This window comes from Muscardinus avellanarius (genome assembly GCF_963383645.1).
Source record: "Muscardinus avellanarius genome assembly, chromosome: 12".
Lineage (NCBI taxonomy): Eukaryota > Metazoa > Chordata > Mammalia > Rodentia > Gliridae > Muscardinus > Muscardinus avellanarius.
In genome coordinates, this window is record NC_137798.1 from 60197580 (window position 1) to 60215544 (window position 17965).

At 40.6% G+C, this 17965-nt stretch overlaps 1 protein-coding gene across 2 annotated transcripts in view; it reads right to left on the minus strand.

Annotated features, from left to right (window-relative positions):
• The window catches only part of WDHD1 (WD repeat and HMG-box DNA binding protein 1), a gene marked incomplete at both ends in the record, with an annotated part of 77023 nt that overhangs the window by 17465 nt on the left and 41593 nt on the right, over positions 1-17965 (minus strand). For both annotated transcript variants that reach the window (XM_080706968.1, XM_080706967.1), the window contains 7 exons: positions 3490-3546; positions 3974-4092; positions 4192-4412; positions 7663-7794; positions 8721-8835; positions 11183-11339; positions 16715-16852. In XM_080706968.1, the coding sequence (XP_080563094.1) occupies positions 3490-3546; positions 3974-4092; positions 4192-4412; positions 7663-7794; positions 8721-8835; positions 11183-11339; positions 16715-16852 (939 nt within the window). The remainder of the gene's footprint in view (positions 1-3489; positions 3547-3973; positions 4093-4191; positions 4413-7662; positions 7795-8720; positions 8836-11182; positions 11340-16714; positions 16853-17965) is intronic.

Genomic DNA, 17965 nt, shown 5'->3' on the forward strand with positions numbered 1-17965 from the left:
CCTCTCTCTCTTTGTGGTACTGGGAATGGAACCCAGGGGCATTTATCTCCAAGCTACACCCCCAGCCTTTTTATTCATGCCTGGCTTTGCTGGCTTTATTTGCTCATTATTTTAACTTTCTTTTTAACTTTCTTGAACCTAGGGGAATTCTACCTCTGAGCCACACCCCAGGTCTTACTTAAATTTCTTTCTTCTTTTTTTTCTTTTTTTTTTTTTTGTGGTACTGGGGATTGAACCCAGGTACATTCTACCGCCCAAGTACATCCCCAGCCATATATATATATTTTAGCTGGGCGTGGTGGCACACGCTTGTCATCCCAGCATTTGGGAAGCTGAGACCTGAGAATCGTGGTTCGCAGACAGCCTCAGCTACTTAGTGAGGCCCTCTGCATCTCAGCGAGACCCGGTTTCAAAATAAAGAATAAAAAATAGGGCATGGGGTGTAGCTCGGAGGTCAAATGCCCCTGGGTTCCTTCCCCAGGCCCGCAAAAAGAAAAAAGAAATTTTTTTTTTTTTTTGCCAGGTATGGTGGCACATGCTTGTAATCCCAGCATTTGAGAGACCAAGACAGGAAGATGACAGCTTCAAGGCCAGCCTCAGCTACTTACTGAAACCCTCTGCAACTCATTGAGACCCTGTTTCAAAATAAAAAATAAAAAATAGGGCTGGAGGTGCAGCTCAGAGAAAGCATGCCTCAGGTTTAATCCCGTCTCACAAGATAAATAAACAAAATAAATTCTTTTTTAGAAACAGGGTCTCAGTTTGCTGAAAGCCTTATTACATTGCTGCTGAGGTGTTCTCCAGTCTGCAATTCTCCAGTTTCAGCCTCCTAAACACTGAGATTCCAGGTATGTACTACCATGCCTGGCAATTTTGAAAAAATTTCAAAGAGTCTTGCTAAGTTGCTGAGGCTGGCCTCAAATCTGTGATCCTCTGGTCTCAGCCTCCCAAGTACAGGTATTAGAGGCATGCACTATTGCACCTATGAATTTTAACTTTTTTTTTTTTTTCCGGGTCTGGGGATGGAACCCAGGGACATTCAACCTCCGAGCTTCACCCCCAGCCCTATTTTTTATTCTTTATTTTGAAACCGGGTCTCACTGAGTTGCAAAGGGCCTAGTAGTTGAGACTGTCTGCGAACCGCGATCCTCTGATCTCAGCCTCCCGAATGCTGGGATTACAGGTGTGTGCCACCATGCTCTGCTTTGATGTTAACTTTCTACCTCTAAACCAAATTACCGTTGTTTTGCATGTGTGGTACTGGGGATTGAGCCCAGGGGCGTCCTATCTGCAGCCACACCTCCAGCTCTATTGTCTCTCTAGGCTGATGAGAGTCTCCCTCAGCTGCTGAGGCTGGCCTCAAACCTGCTTCCTGCCTCAGTCTCCTAAGTACTGGGATTACACATGTGAGCACCATGCCCAGCTGTGACATTCTACTGATCTCATAGTAATCCATCCTCCTCCTCTCTAACTCTGTTTCTTCCAACTGTTTCCTACAACAGTGAATGGTAAAACTATTTATTCAAGTACTCCAGAAACTGCATCAGTCCTCACACTGGAGACGCCTACACTGTGTACATCAGACACCTCTACCCATTCTTTTTAGCAACACCAACAGCACCTCCCAAGCCATTATTCAATCCCACCTAGACTGCTTCCGTCATCTCATGCCCATTGCTCCTCAGCACTGGGCTATGCCACACCCCGCTAAAACCTACAACAGCCTCCCACTGCCCTTAGAATAAAAGATCAAAATCCCTCCTACAGCCTCCTACATTGCAACACTGGTCTCCTGCCAAATGCTCCTGACCCTTCAGTAACACCTCCTCCTTGCTCCTGCGGTTGTCACACCACCCTGCCTTCACAGGTGCCATTTCCTTTGCTCCTGCTCCCATCTACCTCTGCCTGGCTAACTTATTCATCCCTTTCCCCCTCCCTCCCTTCCTCCCTCCCTTTCTCTCTTTCTCGTGTGTGTGTGTGTGTGTGTGTGTGTGTGTGTGTGTGTGTGTGTGAGAGAGAGATTATATATATACACACACATACTGGGGATTGAACCAGGAAGCTTTCTACCTCTGAGCCTCCAGTCTTTATTTTTTTGGTACTGGGCACTGAACCTGGGGACATTTTACCTCTCAGTTACAACCCCAGGGCATGCATTTATTTATTTATTTATTTATTTATTTATTTATTTATTTATTTATTTATTTATTTATTTTTGTGGTATTGGGAATGGAACCCTGGGGCATTCTACCTCAAGCCATACCTCCAGCCCTATTTTTTATTCTTGATTTTGAAACAGGGTCTCACTGAGTTGCAGAGAGCCTCACTAAGTAGCTGAGGCTGTCTGCAAACCATGATCCTCCTGTCTCAGCCTCCCGAATGCTGGGATTACAGGTGTGTGCCACCACACCCTGCATTTATTTTGAAACAGGGTCTCACTAAGTTGCTTAAGATCTCACCAAGTTGTTCAGACTGGCTTCAAACCTACGATTTTCCTGTCTCAGTCTAAGTACTAGGATTACAGGTATCACCTTCATGTCTGGCCTATTTTTTATTTAGGTATTTGGTACTGGGGAATGAACCTGCGGGCATTATACCTTTTAGATACACTCCTATTCCTTTAATCCTTTTATTTTGCAGGCATCACCTCACCTGTCAGCCTCAGTTTTAAATCCTCCATGAGGTCTTCCTTAGGACCCCCATACATCTACCACTGGCTGGATTAGTCATCAGTTATGTGTTCTTTTAATATTACATATATGATTTTAAGGTTAATTTTAATCTAAGTGATATATATGTACACTATTTTAACAGTACCCGATATTGTACATACAGTTTAAAAAGTCAAAGTGTTCTATAACATATGTTTATAAAAATCGGCAGTCTCACACTCCAGCCATCTCTACCTCCTTGTTCAACTTCTCAAAGGCAAACTACTTTCAACTCCTTTTAACTGTTTCTCCAGCATCGTGAAGTTTCCTTAGTGATTTCCAGATCTGTCAACACCTGTCTCTGCAGTGGGGCTGAAACAGCATCAAGGCAGGGAGCAACAAGTATGTTTGAGTTCTCTATCTTCCATCTAGCCAAATGCCTAACACACAACAGGCTTTTAATAAGCATGTATTAAATGATCAGTTTAACAAACAACATTTTTTTCTATTGTGGACCTGGGGGTGGAACCCCGGGGCATTTTACCTCCGAGCTACACCCCCTGCCCTATTTTTTATTCTTTATTTTGAAACAGAGTCTCACTAAGTTACGGAGGGCCTCCCTAAGTAACTGAGGCTGTCCTCAAACGGCGATCCTCTGTTCTCGGCCTCTCAAATGCTGGGATTACAAGTGTGTGCCACCACACCTGGCTCACAAACAATATTTCTGATAACAAAAAAAGTGTTAATAACAAAGAGAAGGTATAGCTGAGTAAATAAAGCACTTTAAAAGCTACTTGCAAAATTTCCTTTACATTATAAAATTACAAATATTTCTCACCTGACTTAAGAGATGGCACATCAGAGATATTCGCACTTTTGGAAAATGAGTTCTGTCCTATAATTAAGATATAAAATACAATGTAAATGAAAAAAAGAAAATAAAGTCACCCTTAATATTCAACAAACAGACAGGAAGATTGTAGGTTCACAGCCAGCCTCAGCTACTTAGTGAGGACCTCCACAACTTAGTGAGACTGTGTTTCAAAATAAAGAATAAAAAATAGGGCTAGGAAGCCGGGTGTGGTGGTATATGCTTGTAATCCCAGTACTTGGGAGGCTGAGACAGGAGGATCCCATAGGTTTGAAGCCAGCCTCAACTACTAAGTGAGGCTCTCAGCAACTTAGTGAGACACTGTTTCCAAACAAAATATAAAATAGGTATGGGAGTATAGCCTGGAGGTAGAATACCCCTGGGTTCCATTCCCAGTACAGCAAAAAAAAAAAAAAAAAAAAAAAAAAAAAAAAAAGAAAATGTATCTTACCATGTTGTTTAAGTAATTCTGGTTTTTCTTCTATATCATCCTCCTCTTCTCTGTCCTCATCTTCTTCAACTTGATTTCTGAACCTTGGTTGGTTCCACTCTGTATCAGTATGACTATAACTAAAAGACAGTAATATTATCTAAAAAAGAACTATGAAAAGACTTACTTAGTACTAAGACTGTTAAAAAAAAATTCAAACAACTTAGTATTTTTTTTACCCAGCATTCAGCTTTTTTCTGAAATCCTCTTCCTCCTCCTCCTCTTCCGGCTGGGTTGCTGCCAATTCAGCTGCCTTCTCTACGGCTAGTTCACTAAGTTTTTGGGCCAATATCAATTTCCGAGATCGAGAAGCATATTTAACAGCTAAATTCACAGCATTCTGAGTCATGAGATCAGCAAGTTCCACACACCGAAATTCTCGTTCCAGTTTACAAGAAAGCTAACCCAAAAGGGTGGAAAAAGCAAATCAGATTAAGTAAAACTTTAAAAACACCGATACCACTAGTAAAACGGAAGTTGTTTTTGAAATACTGTATCTCACTGATTCTAAGATCAGCATTTTTATATCTCTGAAATTGGAAAGCATCCTCTGTGAGTCAGTTTGATTGGCAGCATTTTTTCTGTCTCAGTTGCTTAGGACACTAACAGTGCCATTTTATAATAAAGAGTAACTTAGATTCAATGAAATATATCATTTCAAGTTGTTAATTGCAAAGAAAGTAAAAGATGTATTTAAAATTCACGTGTGAGCGGGGCGTGGTGGCACACGCTTGTAATCCCAGCATTCAGGAGGATGAGACTGGAGGACTGTGGTTTGCGGACAACCTCAGCTACTTAGTGAGGTCCTCTGCAACTTAGTGAGACCCTGTTTCAAAATAAAAGACTAAAAAAATGGGGCAGGGAGTGTAGCTTGGAGGTCAAATTCCCCTGGGTTCCATTCCCAAATCCGCAAACAAAACAAAACAAAACAAAACAAAACAAAACAAAAAGAATAAATTCATGTGTGGTTTCTTTTTTCCTTTTTTTTTTTTTTTCTTTTTGGAACTGGTGATGGAATCCAGGGCCATTTTACCTCTGAGTGACACCCTCAGCCCTACTTTTTATTCTTTATTTTGAAACCAGGTCTCACTGAGTTGCAAAGGGCCTCATTAATTAGCTGAGGCTATCCTCGAACGCCGGCCTCCTGTCTCAGCCTTCAAAATGCTGGGATTACAAGCGTGAGCCACCATATCCGGTCACATGGTTTCTTAAATTTTCTAGCTGCCACTTACCTGACAGGGTAGGAAATTCAAAGAAATAATTTGTAATAAAAATCAGTTATTACTTTGCTCAGAATTGGCACATAAATGATACTAGATTTTTTTTCTTTTTTTTTGTACTGTGGATTCAATTCAGGGCATTCTACCTTTGAGCTATACCCCTGGACCTTTTAAAATTTTGAAGCAGGTTCTGGCTACGTTGCTGAGGTTGGCCTCAAACCTGCAGTTTTCCCATCTTAGCCTCCCAAGTACTGGGATTATAGGCATGCGCCACAATTCCTGGATATCCTTTAAGTTTTTTTTTTTTTTTTAAACTAGGGATCGAACTCCAAGGCATTTTACCTCTGAGTTATACTCCCAGCACTTTTATTTTTAGTTCCAAACAAGGCCTCCCTGTAATGAGGCTGGCCTCAAACCTGTGATCTGTACTAACCTCCCAAGCATTGGGATTACTGGGGTGCACCACTGAATCTGGCTTATCCTTTAATATCTAAATGTGACTGCCTATTATCTTTGACTACCAGAAACTTTAAAATTAACCACTTCCATTTTCTTGCTCTATTTTTTATGCTTATAAAATAAAAAGGACATTCACTTAACATGTCTTAGAAAACAGTGACTCTTCCATTTTGTTTGAATTTTAGTAACTCAAAGTGAGGTTATTCAAGTTCTAAGTGAGAAGCACTTATACTCTGAAGACGGCTAAGGGTGCTGTAACTCAGAGCACAGTAGTTTGTTACTCAAACATCCCACTTCTGACCTATCAGCACAGAAGCTCTAGATATGCACTTGGATATCCTCAAGACTCCTAGTATCATTTGTCTATAAGCAATAATTCTTAATCAGGTAGAATCTCTGCCTCAGACATCTGAAATTAATGAACGTACTCTGGTCTTAGTGACTAGGCTGAATTAAGACACAGCCATTGCCCTCAAAGGTAAAAAATCCAGTGAAAGGCCAGAAGGAAAAAAATGATATTATAATTCTTTCCATAAACCAACCTAGAGAACAGAAACATATGAACTTACAAGATATTCTTTTTTTTTCCTTCGTGGTGTTGAGGATTGAACCCAGGGGCATTCTATCTCTAAAATATACCCCCAGCCCAATTTTTTTTTTTAAACAGGGTCTCACTAAGCTGCAGAAGGTCTCACTAAGTAGCTGAGAGGGGCTGTGAACCCAGATCCTCCTGTCTCAGCCTCCCAATTACTGGGATTATAAGTAATTGGGTAGCTTTGATCTTTGAAGATTCTGCTTCAAAGATAAATGTACTTGAATATACAGGGTACCAAACCTGGCCACTGGCTACAGACAAAATTCTACTACATGTGGCTGTCTACATCAAAAGAAGAAGACAGCCGGGCGTGGTGGCGCACGCTTGTAATCCCCGCGCTTGGGAGGCAGAGACAGGAGGATCGCACAGGTTCGAAGCCAGCCGCGCGCACTGGCTTAGGAGACCCTGTTTCCAAATAAAAAAAAATGTAAAAATAGGTCTGGGAGTGTAGCCCGGAGGTAGAAGGGCTTCCAGACACCCCAGTACCACCAAAAAAAAAAAAAAAAAAAAAAAAAGACAAAAGTCAGAGTATCCAGAAGACCACCCAACCCTGGAGACCTACCAATAGCCCAAAATCCAATGGGAGTATTCTAAGAGCAGGAGCCAGAGCAGTGGTCCTCAAACTTTAAGCATCAGTTACCTGGAGGGTCTGCTCAAAGACAAGCTGGTGTGCAAAAACAAGAGGGATGGAGAATCAAGAATTTTTTTTCTGTCCAAGACCTTAGCTGCCAGGAAATGTTTTAAATATTTTAACTGCAGCACCAAGTAGGAAATATAACTTTTTTTGTGTGTTTGTGTGGTACTGGGGATAGAACCCAGGGGCGTTCTACTTCTGAGCTACACCCCCAGTCCTACTTTTTATTCTTTATTTGGAAACAGGGTCTCACCGAGTTGCAAAGGGCCTCACTAAGTAGTAGCTGAGGCTGTTCTCGAACCACGATCCTCCTGTCTCAGCCTCCCAAATGCTGGGATTACAAGCATGCACTACCACACCCAGCTGGAAACATACCTTTTAAGCTTTTTTTTTTTTTTTTTTTTGGTACTGGAGTGGAACCCAAGGGCTTTTCCACCTCTGGGCTATACTCCCAAACCTTTTTTTATACTTTATTTGGAAACAGGGTCTCACTAAGTTATTGAGAGCCTCACTAAAGTAGTTGAGGCTGACTTTGAACCTGCGTGATCCTATCTCAACCTCCCAAGAGCTAGGATTATAAGTGTGCCATCACGCCTGGCTTAAAACTTAACTTTTAAAGAACATTGGACAAAATTTAAAAATTCTAGGTGTTGGAATTTACTGCTAATTCACAAATCTTTAAGAAATTCGACCTATAGAAAAGCATTAACTTCAAAGTTTTCAGTATATTTATTTTACTCACCGCAAGCATTTTCATTAAAAGTTCCTGTTGCTCTTTTATTGCTTGGTTTTTAGTGCTCTCTTCATATTCATAACCATTTTTAGCTAAGTAATCAAGGTGGTTGTGAAATATAACTGAACGCCAAAACTGTTCCTATGAAAACGGATAAAACTGCTTAGAGCCCATCAATACTTTAATACAGGCAACTGCTAAATATTAACTTTAAGATACTAGTTTTTGAATAAAATATTTTTTAAATTCTTTTTGTAATTTACTTTACAATTCAAATTCCAATACATTACAGCTTCACTATGTTGTGTGAACAATGTTTTATTTATTTATTTTGGTGGTGCTGGGTTGGAACCCAGAGGCTTTCTACCTCTGGGCTATACTCTGAGACCTGTTTTATATTTTTATTTGGAAACAGGGTCTCTTAAGCCAGCAGAGGCTGGCTTCGAACTTGTGCAATCCTCCTGTCTCAGCCTCCCAAGCGTGGGGATTACAAGCATGCGCCACTACACCCGGCTGTGAATGATGTTTTAAATGGATTATCATTATTAATTCTCAGAAAACTTAGTGAACTAGTTTTTTTTACAAAATGATTTGCTTCTTGTTTAAAATAACTGCAAAATTTCAAATGACTATCATTATAATAATTTATTTTTTGGTGGTACTGGGGATGGAACCCAGAGGCCTTCTACTTCCGAGCTATATCTTCAGACCTATTTTATATTTTATTTGGAAACAGGGTCTCACTAAGGTGCTGACAGCCTTACTAAGCTGCTGAGGCTGGCTTCGAACCTGCGATCCTCCTGTCTCAGCCTCCTAAGTACTGGGATTACAAGCATGCACCACCATGCCAGGCTTCTGATTTTTTATTCTTTATTTTGAAACAGGGTCTCACTAAGTTGTAGAGGGCCTCACTAAGTAGCTGAGGCTGGCCAAAAACCCGGATTCTCCTGTCTCAGCCTCCCAAGTACTGGGATTACAAGTGTGCACCACCATACCTGGCTACAGTAATTTTATAATGTCTGTGCCACAAGCAAATTTCAGAGTGACACGATAAGATATCCACATACCTCCATTTGTCCTTTCTCTGTTGCAGCCTGACAGTAAGGAAGCTTGAAGGATAGGACAGCAACAGCAGGGCGTGGGAGCGTGGGGGGAAACCGGGAACCTTTACAAGGAATGCACCTGTCAGTAAAGAAAAGGTTTTATGTAAAAAAAAAAAAAAAACTTCCTAAAATGCCACAAAAAGCAACACCCTCAGTCATATATATATATATTCCAGGTCTGGGAATGGAACTGAGGGGCATTCCATCGCCGAGCTACAACTCCTGCCCTATTTTTTATTCTTTATTTTGAAACAGGGTCTCACTAAGTTGCAGAGGGCCTCACTAAGTAGCTGAGGCTGTCCGTGAACCATGATCCTCTGGTCTCAGCATCCCAAATGCTGAGATTACAAGCATGTGTCACTACACCTGGCTCAGTCATATTTTTTATTCTTTGTTTTGAAACAGGGTCTCACTAAGTTGCAGAGGGCCTCACTAAGTAGCTGAAGATGGCTTTGAACTTGAGATCCTCCTGTTTCAGCCTCCCAAATACTGGGATTACAAGTGTGTTGGACCATGCTTGCTTAAATTTCTCTTTATAATAATAAAGTATGTTAGACCAGGTGCTGTGGCACACGCCTATCTCAGTATTTGGGAGGCTGAGACAGGAGAACTGCAGGTTCAAGGCCAGGTTTGGCAACTTAGCAAGACACTCTTTCAAAATAATAATAATAATGATAATAATAAAAAAATAAAAAAGTATGTTAGGCCCAATTAGATACCAAGACTATTCCTCCAAGCATTTCAAGAACTTTGAAAATCCCTTCTCACACCAGCTTTATGAAATAACAGTCACTAAAAATCAAATCAGCTCCTTTCATATTTTCATTAACAGACTATCCATTTGTTTGCTTGCTTTTTGTGAAATACCCCTGGGTTCTATCCCTGGTGCCACCAAAAAAAAAAAAAAAAAAAAATTACATTCTGTCTTAATAGGAGGTTAAAGTTTGAACCTGTGGAAATGTTTACTAAAAATCAAATCAGCTCCTTTCATATTTTCATTAACAGACTATCCATTTGTTTGCTTGCTTTTTGTGAAATACCCCTGGGTTCTATCCCTGGTGCCACCAAAAAAAAAAAAAAAAAAAAAATTACATTCTGTCTTAATAGGAGGTTAAAGTTTGAACCTGTGGAAATGTTTACGGTTCTATCTAGTGCTTATTCATGTTGGTTCATTTTGTTTAGTGAATGTGAATGTCATTATCTTAAGGAGGTATATGAAATTATTCATTTGTTGTAATTTTGCTACAACTAGCTTCCTTTTTTTTAACCTGCTTTCCTATTAAGATTTACAAAGAGTTTAACTGTCATTAAAAGCCACGGTAATTATAGGTGGTAACATTACGCGTGAAATTAAACATAGGATAAAGAAATAATGGACTCTAAATTATAGCTTTTAGATTTGGAAGGATTTTAGAAATTGTCTAGTCCAATGGTTCCTGACATTTTCAAACATAAAACCATTGTTGTATTAATGGTTAACATTCAATGAACATTCACTAAATGTCAGGAGCCATCCTATTTAATATATTATATACCTACTTAATCTTCGCAGCAATTCTGTGAGACAGGTACATTGTGTGTGGTACTTGGAATTGAACCCAGGGGAATTCTACCTCCAAAGTATATCCCTGCCCTATACTGCGATCCTCCTACCTTCTGCCTCCCAAGTACTGGGATTATAGGAATGTGCCACCATGCCCACATACATTTGTTTTAGAGATGAACAAACGAAGCACAGAGAGTCTAAGCAGCTCAGTCAGTCTACACAGTGAACAGTTCAGTCAGGTGACCACAGCAGTCAGCGTGACTCAGAGCCCAAGCTCTGGACCTCTAGACCATCCTGTCTTTCCAGGGCAGCACAAAAACTGAGAGCAAACAGAAGCGCTAAGAATTTAAATAAACACAGGATGAATTTCTTGACAGCATGGATGGTAAGGCTCGTTAAACACTGGAGCAGACTAGGATGGCAGTTGTAATATTTTCTCCCCTGGACTTTCACGTATTTCTATCCATAGGAGGGAAATCTATCATCTCTACATGTGCCTAAATACAAGCAAAGCTGGTGTGAAAAGAGTAGTAGCTCACACTGAATAGTACAGTTTCCAATCTTTGAAAAACATCCAAGTTTATTCTTCCAGAGTAAAGTCAGGGAAAAATGAAAATACTCGAAAACAATTTATCACAGTCGGTATAAATATACATTTTCATAAACAGACTTTTAACACATCTTCTCAGTGTTTCAAATGTCTGCTGTATAAAACTATTCTAAGTCATTTAATTATTATCCTACAATAGTCTGATCCTTACGGACTGGGGTGTAGCTTGATAGTAGAATGTCCCTGGGATCCATCCCCAGTAACACACAAACATATACACTATGTATATAAAATATATGAGTCAGTGTTACGTATTTTCTAATAGCCTACCTTAGTTGCTGGGGGTTTTCATGGACACCAACTACCCAGTAATGATCAGATTTTCCTTTGCAGTGTTCTCTTGTGTTACAGATAGGAGTCCAGGTATTACCAAGTCCTCTGTTAAGCATTCTAATACAACCTTCAGAGTCCACATAGCAGGGAGTACCTATAAAGTAACAACGACAAGAATCAATTGAAGATACAGTATTTTTTTTATTTTGGTGGTACTGGGGGTGGAACCCAGAGGCTTTCTACCTCTGGACTATACTCCCAGACCTATTTTATATTTTATTTGGAAACAGGGTCTGAGTTGTTGAGAGCCTAACTAAGTAGCTGAGGCTGGCTTCAAACCTGTGCGATCCTCCTGTCTCAGCCTCCCAAGCGCGGGGATTACAAGCATGCGCCACCATGCCCGGCTCTCAGTTATATAACATTTCAAAATACATGTCAAAGCCAGGCGTGGTGGCACATGCTTGTAATCCCAGCACTTAGGAGGCTGAAACAGGAAGATCACACAGGTTCGAAGCCAGCCTCAGCTACTTAGTGAGGCTCTCAGCAACTTAGACCCTGTTTCCAAATAAAGTATAAAATAGGTTAGGGAGTATAGCCCGGAAGTAAAAAAGACCCTGGGTTCCACCCCTAGTACCACAAAAATAAGTAAATAAATAAGTAAAAACAAAATGTATGTTAAAGACTCAACTTTCATTTCAAAAGCAAAAGCAAAACAAAACAAAACCCAAAGCAAAATTACCTCTTATAAAATTTCATTAACCACAGAGTAAGACCTAACAGAGGAAGGCAAAGTACTATGTGTGATATAGAGTATTTGATACTAAACTTTATCCAAGGGGAAAAAAAACAACTAAGTTTCAGTTAATACTATGCCACCTGCTGGAATATAGCAATAACTAAGCCAATTTCAAAAGAAAACAAAAAATTAAACATATATGAAGGTTTCTGGCTAAGAGAATCGATAAAATGTCAGGACCTGTTATAAAGTGATAATGGAAAGAAGTCATTGACACCCCCCTTTTGTTAGATGGCCTCTGCTACCCCAACTCCAAGGGAAGCAATACACTTCCCACTTACTCTATTACCACCTAACGAAGTGTATGGCAAATGATCTAATACTTTTCTCATCTGTGGCTGCATATGCCTATCACTCAGCAAACTTCCGTTTCCTCAGGGACTGAATCTGATTGTTGGAAAAAGAAAAGGCTATATAAATGAAGCTATTATTAATGCCTAAATGACTAATAATGTTCCAATAGAAAGCAAATCAAGAAATGGTTGACTTTTTTTTTTTTTTTTTGGTGGTACTGGGGATAGAACCCAGGGGTTTTCTACCTCTGGGCTACACTCTCAGTCCTATTTTATATTTTTTATTTGGAAATTGGGTCTCACTAAGCTGCTGAGAGCCTAAGTAGCTGAGGCTGGCTTTGAACCTGTGCGATCCTCCTGTCTCAGCCTCCCAAGTACTGGGATTACAAGCATGTGCCACCACGCCCGACTGAAAAGGAGAAACTGAAGTTTTCAATGATGTACACAAAAAGCATGAATCGCTAATAATAGAAATAACTTTAGCCTTGGAGGGAGATTAGCAGCTCCTTTATTTTTCTTGCGGTATTAGAGATGGAACCCAGGGGGTATTCTACTTCCGAGTGACACTCCCAGCTCTCTCTCTATTTTTCTTTATTTTGAAACAGGGTCTCACTGAGTTGCAAAGGGCCTAAGTAGGACCTGAGGCTGTCTTTGAAGCGTGATCCTACTGTCTCAGCCTCCCAAATAACTGGATTACAAGAGTGTGCCACCACACCCAGCTTGAAGTTAATTTTAAATTCAATATATCCAAAATAGTACCATTCAGTATATAATCAAATTTAAAAGAATTATTGAGTTTTGTTTCTTCTTCCTCTTTTGAAGTACTGGGGATTGAACCCAGGGGTATTCTACCTCCAAGTTATATCCCCAACCCTTTTTAATTTTTCATTTTAAAATATGCTCTCACTAGCTGGCTGAATCTTGCTAAATTGCTATAGCTGGTCTCAAACCTGCAATACTCCTGTTTCAACATCCCAAGTACCAGGATTATAGGTGTGTGCCACCACAACCAGCTTTGAGTTTTCTTTTTGGTGGTAATGGGGTGGAACCCAGGGGCTTTCTATCTCCGGGCTATACTCCCAGACCTATTTTATATTTTATTTGGAAAGAGGGTCTCACTAAGTTACTGAGAGCCTCACTAAGTAGCTGAAGCTGGCTTCGAACCTGCGTGATTCTCCTTTCTCAGTCTCCCAAGTGCGTAAATTACAAGCGTGTGCCAGCTGAGCTTTCTTTTTATTATTTTTCTTCATATTAACTCTTTAAAACTCAGAAGAAATGTTATACCTACAAAACATCTCAATTCAGATAAGTCAACAGCCAAATGTGGCTTGTAGTTAGCTATAGTGGATAATGCTATTTTATTTTTTTATTTCTTATTTCTTGCGGTACTGGGTATGGAACCCAGGGGCATTTTACTTCCAAGCTACACCCTCAGCAATATTTTTTAGGCCTTTATTTTTGATACAGGGTTTCACTAAGTTACGAACTGCCCTGCTAAGTAGCTGAGGCTGTCCGCGAACTGCGATCCTCCGGTCTCTGCCTGCTGAATGCTGGGAATACAAGTGTGTACCACCATGCTCGGCTTGATAATGCTATTTTAGAAAATTCATAATTTTCATGTAAAATCTGCTAGAAAAGACAAAACCTTACCATTTTATCTCCTCCTTGCTATTTAATAAATACATATTAGAAAAATAGACTTCACTGTAAATTTTTTTTGTGGTACTGAGTTTGAACCCAGGAGCATTCTACCTCTGAGATTACAAGTGTGCACCATCACACCTGGCTTCACTGTAAATTTTCTAATCAGAATTTTCATAAAGAAAGATCTCAAGCCAGGCGTGGTGGCGCACGCTTGTAATCCCAGCATTTGGGAGGCTGAGACCTGGAGGATCGCGGTTCGCGGACAGCCTCAGCTACTTAGTGAGGTCCTCGGCAACAGTGAGACCTAGTTTCAAAATAAAGAATAAAAAATAGGGCAGGGGGTGTAGCTCGGAGGTCGAATGCCCCTGGGTTCCATCCCCAGACCCGCAAAAAAAAAAAAAAAAAAAAAAAAGAAAAAAAAAAAAGATCTCATATATAAGAAAATAACTACTTTGTCTACTAAGTGTAGTTTTCCAATGGTACTGGGGACTGAACCCAGGGACATTCTATCTCCAAGTCACACTTCCAGCCCTTTAAATTTTTAATTTTGAAATAAGGTCTCGCCAAGTTCCTGAGACTTAAGCCTAGGGTTAGGGTGAGGTCTGGCAACTTATTGAGATTGTTTCAAAATAAAAAACATAATAGGGCTAGGGGTGTGGCTCAGGGGTAGAATGTCCCTGGGTTTGTGGGAAACTGTTTTAAGTCTAAACATTTATAGCTTCTTGCTTGCTCTCGTGGAAGAATGCCTTTTTTGAGGGAACTGAAGACAGTGACCTTGATGCCTCTTTGCTATCTAAGTTATGACCTCTGTTTTATGGTACCTTTTGCTAGCTTTGCTTCAGGGTTAAAGACGGCCCCAAGGAGGGAGCTGAAGATAGCCACTCTTACAAAACTGCCAGATAACAGTTTATTTTCTAAAGCATTCCTAACACACCACTGGGCTCCACAACCAAAGATGTGGTTTGTGATAATGATAATGGCCCAGCCTTAATTCTGTAAACTCGTATAAAAAGGAACAAGAGCATTTTTTTCCTGTGGCACTTGGGATTGAACTCAGGGGCACTTTACCTCTGTGCTACACCCCCAACCCCATTTTTTATTATTTATTTTGAAACAGGTGTGACTAAGTTGTAGATGGCCTCATTAAGTAGCTGAGGCTGATCAGGAACCTGTGATCCTCCTGTCTCATTCCAAGTACTAGGATTATAGGTGTGTGCCACCACACCTGGCCTCAAGAACATTGTTTCATCCCACTGTCCCATGCTTTGCTGGTGCAGAACCTGACATAGGCTCCATTCCCAGTAACACACACACACACACACACACACACACACACACACACACACGCACAACAAAGAAATGGGAATATATGGGCTATTTAAACATATTATAGTACTTAAACCAGAAATTTAAATACAAAATATAGACAACTTATTTTTTTGTGATATTAGAGATTGAACCCATGGGCATTCTACCTCCAAGCTACACCCCAGCTCGATTTTATTTTTATTTTGAAATAGGGTCTCACTAGGTTGATAAGAGTCTCACTACTAACAGAGGCTGTTTCAGATCTCCTGTCTTTGCTTCTCAAGTACTGATATTACAGGTGTGGCCACCACACCCAGCTTAGACGACGACTACTACTACTACTACTACTACTACTACTACTACTACTACTACTGTTGTTGTTGTTGTTGTTGTTGTTATTATTAGGTAATGGGGACAGGACCAAGAGGCATTCTACCTCCGAGCTACACCCCCAGCCCTATTTTTTTTTTTTTTTTTGAAACAGGGTCTCACTGAGTTGCAAAGAGCCTAAGTAGTAGCTGAGGCTGTCCTCCAACTACGATCTTCCTGTCTCAGCCTCCCAGATGCTGGGATTACAAGCGTGCGCCACCACACCCGGCCTAGACAACTTACTTTATTTATTTATTTTGCGGGTATGGGGATGAAACCCAGAGGCATCTGACCTCTGAGCTATACCCCTGCCCAATTTTTTATTCTTTATTTTGAAACAGGGCCTCACTGAGTTGCGAAGGGCCTCACTAAGTAGCTGAGGCTGTCCGCAAACCGCAACCCTTGGGTCTCGGCCTCCCGAATGCTGGGTCCTGCCCAATTTTTTATTATTTATTTTGAAACAGTGTCTCAATGAGTTGCAGAAGGCCTCACTAAGTATTGAGGCTGTCGACGAACTGCGATCCTCCGGTCTCAGCCTCCTAAATGCTGGGATTACGAGCATGTGCCGCCATGCCTGGTTTAGACAACTTATTTTAAAGAAATTAATTAGGAGTAAAACAATGAAATGACTTTCTTCTTGAATAATATTTGCCTTTTTGTGGTACTGGATTTTTTCCCCCCCTCCAGTACTGGGGATGAAACCCAGGGGCATTCTACTTCCAAGATACACCCCCAGCCCTATTTTTTATTCTTTATTTTGAAACAGAGTCTCACTGAGTTGCAAAGGGCCTAAGTAGTAGCTGAGGCTGGCCGTGAACCCGGATCCTCCTGTCTCAGCCTCCCAAATACTGGGATTACAAAGCATGAGCCACCAAACCCAGCTTGACACTGGATATTGAACCCAGAGGCATTCTATCTCCAAGCTACATCCCTAGCCCTATTTTTTATATTTTTGAATCAGAGTCTCACTAGGTTGGGGAAGGCCTATCTAAGTAGCTGAGGTTGGCAGAAAACCTGCAATCTTCCTGTCTCAGCCTCCCAAGTAATAAAACTACAAGTATGTACCATCACACACAGCTAAAAAATATCTTTAATATATATAAAAAAAATGTTTCTTGCCTTCAGCTGAAAACCCAACCCATACAAGGTAGGATTTCCTTGTAAGAGGAAGAGGGTCACCATGCAAAATCTGTCTTTTCTTCTTCCCAAGCTCTAGCAGTTGTACTCCAAGACATTGATCTCCATCAAATCCTGTACCTAAGGAGAAAATATAATTACAAGTCAGGTATCAAAGGTTACTCAGCCACATGCAGTTTATTATTATTTATCAAAATTTATTTTGTGTTAAATTCTTAGAAGAAATAGCACTATTTTTTTTTTTTAAGCTCTGGTGATGGAACCCAGGGGCATTCTACCTCCAAGCTACACCCCTGCCCTATTTTTTATTCTTTTATTTTGAAACTGGGTCTCACTGAGTTGCAGAGGACCTCACTAAGTAGCTGAGGCTTGCCGTGAACCACGATCCTCCAGGTCTCAGCTTCCCGAATGCTGGGATTACAAGTGTGTGCCACCACACCCGGCTTATATAGCACTATTTTTATAGATAACTCAGGTGAGGTACAATTTAGGTATCAAAAGCAGAGTAATTGTGGACTATATATATAAAGTGGTTATAAGTGGTTATTCATTCACTAAAGAAATATTTATAGATAACTTTTTTTTTTTTGGTGGTACTGGGGTTCCTGGAAGCCCTCTATCTCCGGGCTACAATCCCAGACCTATTTTATATTTTAGAAACAGGGTCTCTTAAGCCAGCGCGGCTGGCTTCGAACCAGCGCGATCCTCCTGTCTCTGCCTCCCAAGTGCGGGGATTACAAGCGTGCGCCACCACACCCGGGTACAGAGAACTTTTTATGTACCAGTTCAATGGGAATACAATGGGAAACTAGTCACTGTTCTTATAAAATTCATATTCAGGTAGGAAAAACAAATTTAAAGAGCCAAGAACATAAAAAAATGCTACCAAAGAACTGAAATAAAAAATAAAATAGGGCTGGGGTGTAGCTTGGAGATAGAATGTCCTGGGTTCCATCCCCAGCAAAACACACACACACACACACACACACACACACACACACACACACACACAGAGTGAGTGATTACATTAAGTTATAGTAGCCTTTATGATAAAGCAGTACTGGGGATGGAACCCAAGGGCCTTTCTAGCTACAACCCCCAGCCCTATTTTTTTGTGTGTGTGTGGTACTGGGGATGGAACCCAGAGGCTTTCTACCTCCGGGCTATACTCCCAGACCTATTTTATATTTTATTTGGAAACAGGGTCTCACTAAGTTGCTGAGAGCCTCACTA